The following is a 13,771-nucleotide window of genomic DNA, read 5'->3' as shown; positions in this document are numbered from 1 at the left end:
TTAGGGTGGAGGCGGGCAAGTATCTTGCCTTCCTTGAGGGGTTTTGGGGAGAAAACTGAGTCAGACGGGCATTCTCCCCTGGGAAGAGCTGCCTTCTCTATGGAGTCCATTCGGTGCTCCAGGTTTGGTGGCTGAAGGTGGCATGAGGTATTAACCTCTGTCTTCTTGTGCAATAGATTTTCCCCCTCGCTATACTAGGTGGCTTTCCACAACTCCCCTTGGCTCGCCTGTGTTCACATCTTGCATCAGCCGAGGCGGGGAAAGGTCTGAAAGACCAGCTCTATTTGTCTTGCAGCTCGAACTCTGAGCCTCTTAGCCAACAGCATTGGCACAGCCTCACAGAAATGGTCAGTCCCAACTTAAACAACCTCGTTACGAAATCCTCTGGTTGGCCTGCTGCTCCGAGCTGCTGGGCTGTGCCTGCGTACATTTTCGCCCCATTCCTTCTGTCCGGTGGCTCTGTCTTGTTGAGCAAGAAAGTGTTCAGAGCGTGTCCTGGGGTTTTCTGCTTAGTGAGGCAGACCACATTTGGCAAGGTGTAAAAAGAAATCCTCTTGAGTCGCCCTTTCCCTGGCTTTCAAGAGATGCACATCTTCTTGCCCCAGGGGAGTGGTTGTGCATAATCCGTTTCTCTCCCCAGGCATGTTGACTGCAGAAACCTTCTCAGCACAGAGTGTGCAGTCTTCACAAAAGGCACTTGTCATGTTAGGGAAGGTGTCCTTTATTTAAAGGAAAGACAATGGAGGTATTCTTTGAGCATCATCTGCTACAGAGTGAAAAGGGCCCTGCTTGTGATTAAATGGACTCTATGCAAGGATTTTGGTAATTCCTCCTATGTGCCTGGCGCCCCTGACATCAGGGCAGGTGATAACTTTTAGTTTGGTATCCCAATTAAGTGCATCCCGCTGGAGGATGGAGGAGCAGATTCACGTAGCTGCCCTCGAGCATGCTAAACATCCCACTGCCCCCCCACCCCACCCCCCACCATGCTGGAGCCCTGCAGACCCCGAGTGGCCCAGGGCAAGCCAGCTTCTCCAAAAGCGTCCAGACTTCTGCCCCAAGTCCTGTGGTGATTCAGGCCTGACAGCTTCCTGGTAAGGGTTGGCCTGGGCCAGTCTGTTGCTTGTCAGGGTACCCAGTGTGGTGGAACTGTGAAGTGGCCAGAATTCCCTGGAGGCATTTTTGGCCCTTCTGCCTGTTTGTTGGGACAGATATGTCAGTCCGGACAGCCAGCTCACCTAATGAATAAAAATGCAATTTACCCACAGGGGTTAAATACCTTGGTGCGACCCATGCCACATCAGACTTCTTTGACAGAGCCAAGAGGAAAATGAAATCAGTACTAATAAAAGACAAATAGGTTTTGAAGATGTTAAAAGATACTTTTACTTACTTTTCAGACTGTGGGTTACTTAAGTAGGTGCAACGCAACATGTATGGGGGGCTTGGGGGCAGATGATCTCCCAGGCTTAGAATTGAGAGATTTTTTTTTTTTTTAAACTGTAGGAATCCTGGAGGTCTTGTGACATGTGTTAACTCTGAAACCCGAGTCAAAGGCCAGTTTGTTTTAGGTAATCTCAACGGACAAATATTTATTGAGTGCCCACGTACTTTGAGAGAGGCAGGGGGCATGCTAGGTCATTGAAGGTCAGCAAGTTGGACCAGCTGAGGGGCAAGCGAAAGTGCACATGAAACCAGGAAAAATGACAGTAAGAGTTCAGGGCTTAACTGTTCATCTGCTATAAAAGCCTCTAGCAGCTTCTAGCTAGATGACACGCAGGGACTGGGGAAGTCAGAACCTTTTTCATAGGCAGGATTTGAGAGAAAGAATGAGAGGGTCCCCCAGATGATGTTCACGGGACAGAGTTCAATATAAGCAGGGCTAAATACTGCTTTTTGTCACGAGCACAAACAGCCTAAGCAACATTTACTGAGCACCTAGTATATGCCAGAAGCTGTGATTACGGGGAGCTGGGGTGGATTAAAGATGAGTGTGGTACTGTCCTTGCCCTCAAAGCCGCCAGAGACCCTGATAGGGGTCACTTAAGTTGATTGTAGAGCCGAGGAATTCAGGGCCCCTGACACGCTTCACCAGCTTTGGGAATTACTGCCTGGAAGGGTGATGATGGCCTTGGAAACCCTTGTGATGCAGGATGGCCTCAGATTGCAGAGTTCAGCCCTGACCATTCTACCAGCAAAATTCCAGCACGGTCTTGGCTCCGGGTGGTGGGTCACTCGATGCCCGGGAGCCAGCCCGCTGGAAAACCAGTCCCCACGATTTTAGTTCACAACCTGCCAGTGTGGTCGCTCACACAAAACGAGTCCCCCCATACTTTCCCGTCAGTTGGCACTGACTCCTGGTGGAGAATGTGGGCTCAGGTTTAAAATGCTTCAGCTTCTCGAGGCAGCAGCTGAAACCCGAGAGAATACAGTTGGTCCTGTTACGGAAGGCTGGACCCGTCTGCCCTTTTAGGAAGGTTCCTGTCTCAGCGACCACTGGAACACAAAGTTTTATTTTAAGAGGAAATCTAACAAGAGCCAGTGTAGTAAGGGAAACATTTTTTTATAATTCCTGTTGGGAACAAACATTCAATCTATATTTAAAAATAGGACAATAATGAGTGTTGCCTGTTTCTAAACACAAATGTTGTTTGGAATCTGGCGGTCTGCTTTGTTTCTGGGTTTTCATGAGATACTGATGGTAAAATATCAGTTTCAGTAGAAACCATTTTAAAACCATTTAAAAAAATTATACGTCTACCCTGCCTCCCAGTTATGAGTTACTCCTCTGGCAGGATTAAGTTGAATTTTAATACTGAAACTCTTACTGAAGAGCTGAGAGGCTATGGAGCGGGTATACTTAGCGAACGATCCCTCTCCTTATGAAGTGTGTGATTTGCTGTTTCCAACTGCCAGTAATATAAAAAGAATGTGCTTGTGTGGGTTTATCTGCATTTGTCATTAAGGCTCTGCTAAGCCAGTGAGCCCTTGAAGTAGGTTTGTGGGGGCTTTCGCCCTTGTCAGATGAACCCCGCAGGCACTGCTGTTCTCAGGGTGCCCTGCCTGGCATCGATCAGTGTGGATCTGGACTGCCCAGATGACTGGGGGGGCTCTTGGGTGTAGTGATAAAGGTCTGAGTGTGGCCAGGCCTGCAAACATGTGCTGGTCCTTGATGGGTCCTTGGGTCATGATTTGGCATAAGTGTGATCATACTATTGTATTCATCCCCGAGAAATAATTTGAATGTTTGGGAATTTTCCAAGTGAGGGAGCCTCACAGTGACTCTGTGGCAAAGAGAATGCCTGAGCTGGCTTCTAACTAGCACTGAGACCACCACATTCAGACAGCTCTAATGGAATAGAAATGAAATAAGCCCCTGGTAGGTGCTTAGGTCTCTGAGCGGTTTGGTTCTCCTAGATTTTAGGCTAATAGGCTTCCTTGGGGGGCTTTCGCCTCTGGTCAGCCTGTGACTTAATCCAGGTTGTCAGGATGTCCTGAGGAAGGGGAGGGTTGGAAATGTGGGGTCAGAGGATTGGAGGAGAGAGAGGCAGTCACCGTGGTGTAAACCTCAACAGTAAGATGAATGAGCATGTTTCTTGATCTCTCACCATCCTGAATCCCTTCTCATTGTTTTCTCAGAGAGCAGAGCCGACATCTGATAAAGACATGTACCTTGACAACAGCTCCGTCGAAGAAGCTTCAGGAGTGTATCCCATTGATGATGACGATTATGCTTCTGCATCAGGCTCGGGTAAGGCTGGCTTACTTCCATGCGCACCTCCATCCTTTGTGTTTGCACATGCACCCACACACATGCACAGGTGCGTGCGCGCACACACATACACACACACACACACACACACACACACACACCTTCTATTGAAACTCACTTCAAGGAGGCAGGCAGGATGCATGGTGATTAAAAAGTCAAAATGCCTGGCAATATATTCTAGCTCTCCGCCACTTACACTGTGAGATCTTGGGAATGCATTTGACTTGGCCTAGCCTCAGTTTTCTCATTCATAAAATGGAGGGTAGTAGTAGTATCTTCCACATAGGTTGTTGTGAGGATTAACATATCTGCGGCTCTTAGAGTTTGGTGCTTGGCAAGTAGTCAGTGTTCTGTTAACATTAGTTTTGATTTTATTATGAAGGCTTTCAGAGTGATTAAAGTGGAATCCACCCTTTATTCCCTCAAACATTAGTTTCCTGAAACTGCCAACCCTGTGTTATAGATTATGAGTGGAGCCAAGAAGAGTTATGCCTTCTTACTCAACAGTGGGAGGGAGAATGTAGCAGCCAAATAAAATCATGATACAGTGATATTCTTATTCCTCTGGTGTATCAGTTATCTAGTACTTCAGTAACGCTGCATAACAAACCACCCCAAAGTGTAGTGGCTAAAACCAGCAACCATTGATTTAGCTCATTATTCTGCAGGATGGCAATTTAGGCTGGGCTAACTGTGTTCCCTCATGTGTCTTTGGCCAGCTGTAGGTTAGGTATACAGCTTTGCTGATTTGGGCTGGGCTCTGACATATCTTTGGGGCAGACTTGGCTCTCCATAGTCTCTCATCCTCCAGTGGGCCAGCCATTTGTTCAGAGGTGGCAGCAGAGATCCTAAGAGGGCAGCATAAGTGTGCAAAGCCTCTTGCACACTAGACTTAGAATTGACACAGCATCACTACCACTTTTTATCGGTCAAAGTAAGTCATAGGTCCAACCCAGACTCCAACCCTTAATGGAAAGAATGTACAAAGTCACATTGCACAGGATGTGGATATGGCATGGTGGGTGGGTAATAAAGGATTCTGGCCATTTTTGCAACCTCCCATAGTGGTAAATGTTTCACCTGTACCAGGAATGCACTCCCCTCCAAGAAGCTGGGAAGGAGGAAGAGCTTGTGCATATATTCAACTAACAGTTGAGTCAGAAAATTGTGGTCAGCAGTATGCTAGGAAAATCTTCTCCAGGACCTTTCTTGCTTTGAGTTTTCATTGCAGATTCAACAGATGGTAAAAGTTATGCTGAACATAGATGTCTGAAATCAAATTAGCCTGGGCTTCAGAATGACCAAGAACAAACTAAAATCAATGGTATCTTTGGTAGAGATCTGCTTATATTGGAGTTAGTGTTTTAAGTTGGAAAAAAACAAGTCTCAGAAAGACCAGAGAAGTGGTGGCTGACCTAGTAGCAATGAGCTTACAGTGCAAACTGAATGTAAAAATAGCCCTCGTTATTCTTGGGGAAGTGATCTATATCGCACATGCAGAATGAGTGTGGAAAGAGTTGTTCTCCACAGCCCACAACACTATTAATATCTTTCACTCATGGCACCTCTTTTTTTTCCTTTAGCACCTCAAAAATGCTTTGTAATTGTCATCATCAGAATGTCCCAGGAAATAATAACATGGACCCCTTTTTTCCCCCATTTCATAGATCTTAGAACCCAAGAGTTGTTAGATCTGTAGATGTTATTCAATCACTTTGCTGACTTCTGCCAAGATTGTACTGAAGTTTAATGTAAAGAAAGCAGGTACACAGTCTTGCTTCTCTGCCACCCTTGCAGATGTAAGGGGTTTGGAATAAGTCGTTTGAAATCCTGAATACACCAATCAGATAGATTGAGCTAAGGCTCAAATGTTGGTCCACATTGCTTCTGCCTTGGCTCCAGCCCTGGGCAGATCATTGCTGCAGAGAAATGCCTCATTCTGGACTTTGGAAACGTTGCACTTCTTAGAAGTATATTGATTTGCAGTTTAAAGGTAGTAGAAGTTATAAGTAAAATTTATAAAGCACTTCCTGTGTGTCAGGCGCTGTTCCTAATCTTACAATATCTGTGTAGGGGCAGATGGTTACTGTCTCCAATTTTTCACATGGGAATGCCTGAGGCACAGAAGGATTGAGTAACTTGCCTCTGATCACACTGTCAGAGAGAATGGAGCTGGGGTAGGTACTGGGGAGTTGGGCTTAAGAGTGTGTTCTTTTTTGCTCCTTTGTTGGCCCGCCTTCTTGTGTCATAATACCCCACTCTAGAGTTAGGCCACCCTGCCTAGCTGATGCCCAATTCCAGCTGGAAACTGGGACCCTCCAGGGTGTTGGCCATTGTTCCTTCTGTCCTCACTCCTAGCTTAACTATCTAGTGGAAAAGCAAATGGACTGGAGGAAAATGGCTGGAGGCCTAAGGGCTACTTTCCGGGTGAAGAGATGGGGCCATGCTATATGTGTGGACCCCAGGATGGGCATTAATGAATATGAACACTGCAACCATTCACTTAAATATTTCCTAAGCATTCACTGTATGCCAGACATAATGCCTCGTTCTTGGGACACAGAGATGAGAAAGACTTGGACGCGATCTTCAGGGAACCAGGCATCTGAGAGAAATGTAAAAATGAAGGGGAAAGAAAAACAATTGCAACACCATGTCAGGAGTGACATAATGTAGGAAAATGGTGTACAACAAAAATTTGAGAGTTAAACGTAGCATTCTGGTTGAAGATGGCATATGGAACACATACCTCGGGGCACCTGGGTGGCTCAGTCAGTTGTGTCTGACTCTTGATTTCAGCTCGGGTCATGATCTCAGGATCGTCGTGACATTGAGCCCTGTGTTGGGCTCCACACTAGGCTTGGAGCCAGCTGAGGTTCTCTCTCGCTCTCTCTTTGCCTCTTTCAAAAAAAAAAACAAAAATGGGGGGGGGTGTAGGGTGAGAAACACACATCCTTCCAATGCCCAACTAAAGCATCAATAAAGGAATTGGTCCTAAAGTCACAAGGACACATGAAACAGTAGAGGACACAGAAGCCATGATGTTTTCAAAGCTGGGAAGCAGATGGTCTCGTAACGGAGAAGAGGGGATGACGTTGATTCTGGGCAAGACAGCATGAGCAGTAGTTTCCCAGGTGGAAACGGGCTCTGGGCTGGGATGTCTCACGCCAGAGGGAACAGTGAGAGCTTGAAAGTCAGGGATGACAGAGACATGATCGGGGGGGCGAGGGGGCTCCCGGGTCTCTTGTTTGGGCAGGAGGGTCCATGTACTTTAATAAAGATAATAAATACCTAGAAGAACCACCTGAGGCAGATCACTCCTCTGTCTGTAACATAAGAAGTGATTGCTTGAGGGAGTTTTCTACTTTTCATAACCTCTTCTCTCTCCAAACAGATTCTCCTAATTCAGTGATTCATATTTATAACTGCTGTGAACAAAGGGGGGGGGGTCTTGAAAGCTCTTAATGGAAAATTTTTCATTTGGCATTGAAAACCTTTTTTTGTAAGGAAATGATTCATTGTAGGAGCGAATCAAGCATAGTATGTGTCACACTGTGATGGGAAATCAGGTAGGCTGTTACCAAGAGCAGTGTGTTTCTGGAGCCATCAGTATTGACATATTTACATACCATTTTATACGTACAGTGCTTCTAGTATACGTCCCACTCAGTCCTCCGAGACTTCGTTCTTCTCTCCACCTCACACATGAAGACGCTGATGCCAGCATTCCTTGCCAAAGGTCAAAGCTAAAGATGCCAGAGCCAGTCCTAGATGTGTTTTTAATGCCAAATCCCATACATAGTTTGGATATACCCTACCATTTCTTCTCTGAATATGATGAGTGTGCGTGCTAAAGTTGAAGGGCGTAGTTGATAGAATAAAATATTTTAAAATGTGAAATTGAAAACAAAAACAAAGCCAACACTGTCCAAGCCGCTTGCCCTGTCTATGACACATCACCTCTTCCGAGCTGCCTCTGTCCTTCTGCCATGATTCCATGAGGAATTCGGAGGTATTCGTGATTCGCTCCTGTCTGAGGAAGCAGGTTAGTTTGAGTTACATAGTTTTGAGTTTGTGTTTGTTTCACATCTGACAGATGATCACCTTAAAAAAGAATATTGTATTTGAATGTCAGAAATTCTTCAATGCTATTCTGGTAAAAAGGCAAAAATAAAAATAAAAAAATTGTGCCCAGGTGGCAGTCAGCGGTTAGTTACACATTGAACAAATACTGGATTGGAGCCTATGTGTGGGGAGGAGATTCTGTGAGGCAATTGGAGAGCAAACAGATGCAATCTCTTGACCTTACAGAGCTTCTAGTCTACCAGTGGAGATTTCAGTCAATAGTTACGTAAATAAATGCAAGATTACAAATTTGTTATAAATGCAATTACACTAAGAAAGGTGGTACTAAAATCCATTTAACAGAAGACTCTGGCATAAAATGGAAGGGAGAGTATCATGAGGAATGACCTTTATGCTAACGTCTGGAGGTGAATTAGGAATTAGCCAGGTGACGGCTTCTGGCAGGAGATCAGGGGACAGCAGGGGAAAATGAGGCTCAAGGAGGCTGGAAAAGTGAGGCAGGGCTGGACCACGCCAGGCTGGGCTGAGGAATTTCCTGTACATCTTGAGCAGTGGAGTCCCACTGTAATGGTTTTAAACAGAAGGATGACAGGGTCACAGCCAGTTTGTGAGCAGTGGCCTGGAAAGGGGGCTCCAGAAGAAGGCAGTTACAGTGGATTGTGGACAGATTACGGTGGCATTGGACAAGGGTGGTGGCCCTGGTACTGTGGAAAGGTGTTAAAGTGAAGACTTATTAGAAAATGAAACCAGTAAAGCTAGGGGATGGATTCAGAATGGGGGTAAGGAAGAGGAAGTCAGAGTTGTGATTTCCAGGAATGGAGGCATTTTCATTCGAGTGAAAATGTCAAGTAGATGAGTGGATGTGTAGGTCTGAATTTCAGAGGAGTGGTTATGCTAATGATATACACTTATGTTTCATTTGTATTTAGATGATAATTGAAGCCATGAATGTAGGGGAGGGAGAAAGTGTAGAGTAAGGAGCAGAATGAAGCTGACGCTTAAGGAACTCTGATATTTGAATTCTATGTCAAAAAAAGCCTCAGCCTGCAAAGGAGACTTAGAAATAGCCCAAGAGATGAGGGGGGAAAGGTGGGAAGTGAAGTCCTAGAAGCCCAAAGATGTTAGATCCAGAAGGAGATGATAGCTGACCAGTGTCCATTGTCCAGTGGTGCTAGGAGGTCCAATTACATAAAGACCTATCTGGAAGATGCCTTTGGATATGACAGTGTGGAGGACATTGGTGACCTGATTAACAAACAGCACTGAGAGCATGATGACAGGGAAAGTCTGACTAGAGGAGGTACAGATAGCTGGTGAGCAAGGGAGCTCATGAGGACCCACAGCGCCACTGGAAAAGTCTTGGCTGTAAAAGAGCAGAGAGAGGACAGCAGTTCCCTCAGAGAATAAAGGGTCTGCTGTGGGAGAGTGTTCCCTCTCTGTTGTTTTGTTGTGCTTAAATATGGAGAACATAGAGGCGCCTGGGTGGCTCAGTCTGTTAAGCCAGGTCAGTTCGGCTCAGGTCGTGATCTCGTGGTTCATGAGTTCCAGCCCTGCATCTGGCTGCATCAGGCTCTGTGCTGACAGCTCAGAGCCTGGAGCCTGTTTCGGATTCTGTGTCTCCCTCTTTCTCTGCCCCTCCCCCACTCATGCTCTGTCTCTATCTCAAAAATAAATGTTTAAAAAAAAAAAAATGAAATGGAAAATGTAGCATGTTTCAGCATAGGAAAGGAAGAAGTCTCCTGTACAGGAGAGTTTGAACATGCAGATGAAAGAGGAGACACTTGAGAGTGTTCAGGATAATATTACAAAAAATGCCAGGCTTCCCATAGACCCTTTGGAAATCACTTCATCGCAGTGAAAACTGCAGAAAAGTTAAGTGTGGAATTTTTTTTTTTAACTTTATTTATTTGGGGAGAGAGAGCACAAGCAGGAGAGGGGCACAGAGAGGGAGAAAGAATCCCAAGCAGGCTCCATGCTGTCAACACGGAGCCCAATCAATGTAGGGACTTAAACTCATGAACCATGAGATCATGACCTAAGCCAAAATCAAGATTTGGAGGTTCACTGACTGAGCCACCTAGGATCTCTTAAATTCTGAATGCCTGAGAATATTTTGAAAGTGCATGGCCCTGTCAGTGTCTACCCTGAACAGTACCATCTGACGATATAGAAATCTGTGTTGTGCGAGATGCTGGCGAGGATGTGGAGAAACAGGCACCCTCTTACACTGTTGGTGGGAATGTAAACTGGTACAGCCCCTCTGGAAAACAGTGTGGAGGTTCCTCAAAAAATTAACAATAGAACTCCCCTGTGACCCAGCAATAGCACTGCTAGGAATTTACCCAAGGGATATAGAAATGCTGAGACATAGGAGCACATGTTCATAGCAGCACTCTCAACAATAGCCAAAACATGGAAAGAGCCTAAGTGTCTATCAGCGGACGAATGGATCAAGAAGATGTGGTTTATCTATACCATGGAATACTCCATGGCAATGAGAAACTATGAAATCTGGCCATGTGTAGCAACATGGATGGACCTTGAGGGTGTTATGCTGAGCGAAATAAGTCAGGCAGAGAAGGACAAATATCCTATGGTTGCACGTATAGGAGGATTAGGAGGAACTTGACGGAGGAACAAGGGGGAGAAGAAGGGCGGAAATGGTGGGGGAAAGGGAGAGAGGCAAACCATGAGAGACTCTTGAATGCTGACAAAAACTGAGAACTGATGGATGGAGGGGGGAGGGGGATGGGCATGGAGGAGGGCACTCGTGGGGATGAGCACTGGGTGTTATGTGCAAACTAATTTGACAATAAACTATTTGTAAAAAAAAAAAAAAAAAGGAAGAATGAAAAAAATAATATAAAATATTCCATTAATACATCTTATTAAAGTATATGAAAGCCATATCAAAGTATATATTTGATTATATAAAACATGTTTTGAAATTATATGAATTTGGAAGAAAATGTATTACTAAAATAAATTTTACTTATTTAAAAAAAAAAAAAAAATCTGTGTTGTGATTCGTGTGCTCAGCTCCTCTTTGCTTGTTTTCTCCAGGAGCTGATGAGGATGTAGAAAGTCCAGAGATAACGACGTCCCGGCCACTTCCAAAGACAGGGTTCACTAGTGTTGTTCCCAAAGTGGAAACCACGACGTTGAAGATCCAGAACAAGATACCTGCTCAGACAAAGGTGTGTTTGTCTTGCATTGCATCACCAGGTTATTGTAAATGCGTCTTTTTAAAAATTGCACCGAATGTTCCTTTTGAGAAGCCCCATTTAAAATTATGTGAGGACAAATGGTCTTTTCCTCATATTGCTGTAAATGGCTCTTTCTTACTCTCTGTGGTTGTTTTGACATTTACCCACCGACTACTTCGTCGTCGTTGTTGTTAAATAGACTTTGTTCTTCAGAGCAGTTATAGGTTCACAGCAAAATTGAGTGCGAAGTACAGAGAGTTCCCATGTGCCCCTGCCCTCACACAGGCACCACCTCGCGCCAGAGTGGGACATTTGTTACAGTTGATGAACCTACACTGATACGTTATTTTTACCCAGAGTCCATAGTTAACCTTTGGATTCACTCATGGGGTTGGCCTTCTGTGGGTTCTGACAGATGTACCATGTATCTGCCATTACAGTATCATACAGAATATTTTCACTGCCCCTTTATCTCTCCTGCCCCCTTCCCACCCCCTGGAAAGTACCGATCTTTTTACTGTCTTCATAGTTTGGCTTTTCCAGAATGTAATAGAGTTAGCACTGTACAGTATGTAGCCTTTTGAAATAGGCTGCGTTCGCTTAGCAATATGCATTTAAGATTCCTCCGTGTCTCTTATAGCTCAGTAGCTCACTGAGTATGAAGTAGAAACACTTCGTAGCTCTTCTACCCACTACTTTTATCACCCAGGCCTACCTTATCTATGGATATTTTTTATAAGGTGCTAAGGGTCTCACAGCCCAGTTAAGAAACAATATCTTTTGTTTGTTTGGGCTTAAGCCAAGAAAATTTGTTTTCAGTTCATAAAGAATTTTTTTCTGAGTTAAAGCCATTGTGAACTTTACACATGCTGAAACATGTTCTGGAATAAGGAAACTCCAGGTACCTGTCTCATTCAGTTATTTCTGAAAGTCTCCTCAGGCCCGTCATCAGTGGTATACAGACTTTGACGTCTTTCAGGGATAATGATGAGTGTGGTTACGTCTCAATGTATTCATTTTGAGGGCTGATTTATTAAGAAATAAGGTCTTTGGATTTAGAGCCAAAGTACTAGTTGTTGAAAACTGTGAGACTGGTGATTTTTGGCCTTATTTTCATTGTATTGTAATTAGCTGACCACCGGCTAGTGGGTCAGCTATTTAAGTTGGAAAATGCATACGAAAGTCTAAAGAAGGCCTAGGCTTTAAATTCTGGATCTGGTCAAATTTCTTAGCTCCTCTGAGCCATTCCTCATGAGTCTTTGAGAGGATTAAATGTGGGTGCCTATAGCATGGCCCCTGAGACCCAGTAAGCATTCTGTAAGCCTTGATTGAATTTGGTTAGAGCAATCACCAAAGACGCATTACAACTTCAGTAGGAGGCTTTGTGGCAGACTGCTTATGAAAACTTAGAACACAAGGGTCCCCTCTGAGAGCTCATCCATCTGTTAGTATGAAACGAGCTGTTGCCAAGCTTTAGTAGGAGACAAGATGTGGAGGGCTGTTCCATGAAGGTAGTGACACTGACACGTCTCTTCTGCAGAAAGAAGCGCCCCTCTGAGGGCAGGAACACATGATGGCTTCCCACACTTTCACGTTCCTCCCTCCTCCCCTCCCTCTGTGCCCCCCCCCCCCCCCCCCCCCCCCGCCTGGGAACAGGACAGTGAAGGACAGAGCTGGATGCATTTCTGCATATGTGGAAGGGTCATGTCCAACCCTCCCCAGACTGGAGTGAGCTCTGTAGGATTAAGAAGAGCCAAATACTGTTAGTACAGATTGACTTCACAGGCCAGGCGAGAGGACAGAAAGAAGAAGGTCCCTGAACACAGGCACACATACTGGCATGTGCTGGCTCCACGTGTGGGGGCTGCTCTGCCAGTGTATTGAGTTGAACGAATAAAAGGAGGAAGGAAGAAGGGGAGGAATGCAGGGTAACTGGTGCCATTTGTGGGAGCTTAGGGGAGGGGGCCCTCAGAGGGGGTGGCACAGTTCTCCAATGTGGCTGTGGAAAGATGCATTTGGCGTTCCCGCAGTTTTATTTGACCACTTGTCATAACTGAATCTCTTGGGACCGTTAGGACCCACTGGCTTGAGGCAAGAAACCCAGTTTTGGCTTTCAGTGATAAAAGTTGTACCCTAAACAAAACTTAATGTGACAGTAGAGTTCCGGTCAGTTGACAGGAATGGATTTAAAATTGATTTCAATTTTTTAAAATAGGCTTTAAGGAATTAATTGTGTCAGGTCTAGATAAAGAAGATAGATGTTTGGCAGATGAGCTCAGATATTAAGAATCCCCAAACATTTTAATATATGTACATTCCTGGCATCATTCATGTTCAATGGAGTGATCATTCATTGCTTCATGAGAGATTTATTGCATGCTACTCATTATTCTAGGTACTGATAATGATACTATTGATAATTAATAATAATGATTTAATTTTCTTAGTTCCACAGTACCGCTAAGTTAAGCATTGCCTCTAGGATACCATTAATGTCGACTTTTGAAAGGGTCTGACGGTGGCATCAGCGTCACTGTTACAGATATCCTATCTAGTTAGTTGTAAATACATGTAGCAGCAATAAAAAGAACACGTTGTTTGTCGAAGCAGAGCATTGCTTGTCATTGTTTACTTCCGGTACATTTCCAAGGCATACGAACAACCAGCCGTGGATGCCACAGATCTTTTCTTGACTTCATTGAATCAT

General features: G+C 44.8%; 1 protein-coding gene across 1 annotated transcript in view; it reads left to right on the top strand.

Annotated features, from left to right (window-relative positions):
• The window catches only part of SDC2 (syndecan 2), a 104,546-nt gene that overhangs the window by 84,981 nt on the left and 5,794 nt on the right, over positions 1-13,771 (top strand). Inside the window, exons 2-3 of the mRNA XM_039253460.1 lie at positions 3,640-3,751; positions 10,922-11,055. Coding sequence (XP_039109391.1) covers positions 3,640-3,751; positions 10,922-11,055 — 246 coding nt within the window. The remainder of the gene's footprint in view (positions 1-3,639; positions 3,752-10,921; positions 11,056-13,771) is intronic.

This window comes from Hyaena hyaena, unplaced genomic scaffold (assembly GCF_003009895.1).
Source record: "Hyaena hyaena isolate Hyena2069 unplaced genomic scaffold, ASM300989v1 scaffold_452, whole genome shotgun sequence".
In the NCBI taxonomy this organism is placed as follows: Eukaryota; Metazoa; Chordata; class Mammalia; order Carnivora; family Hyaenidae; genus Hyaena; species Hyaena hyaena.
Note: the sequence above shows the minus strand (reverse complement) of the source record. Positions and strands in the feature narration are given on the sequence as shown.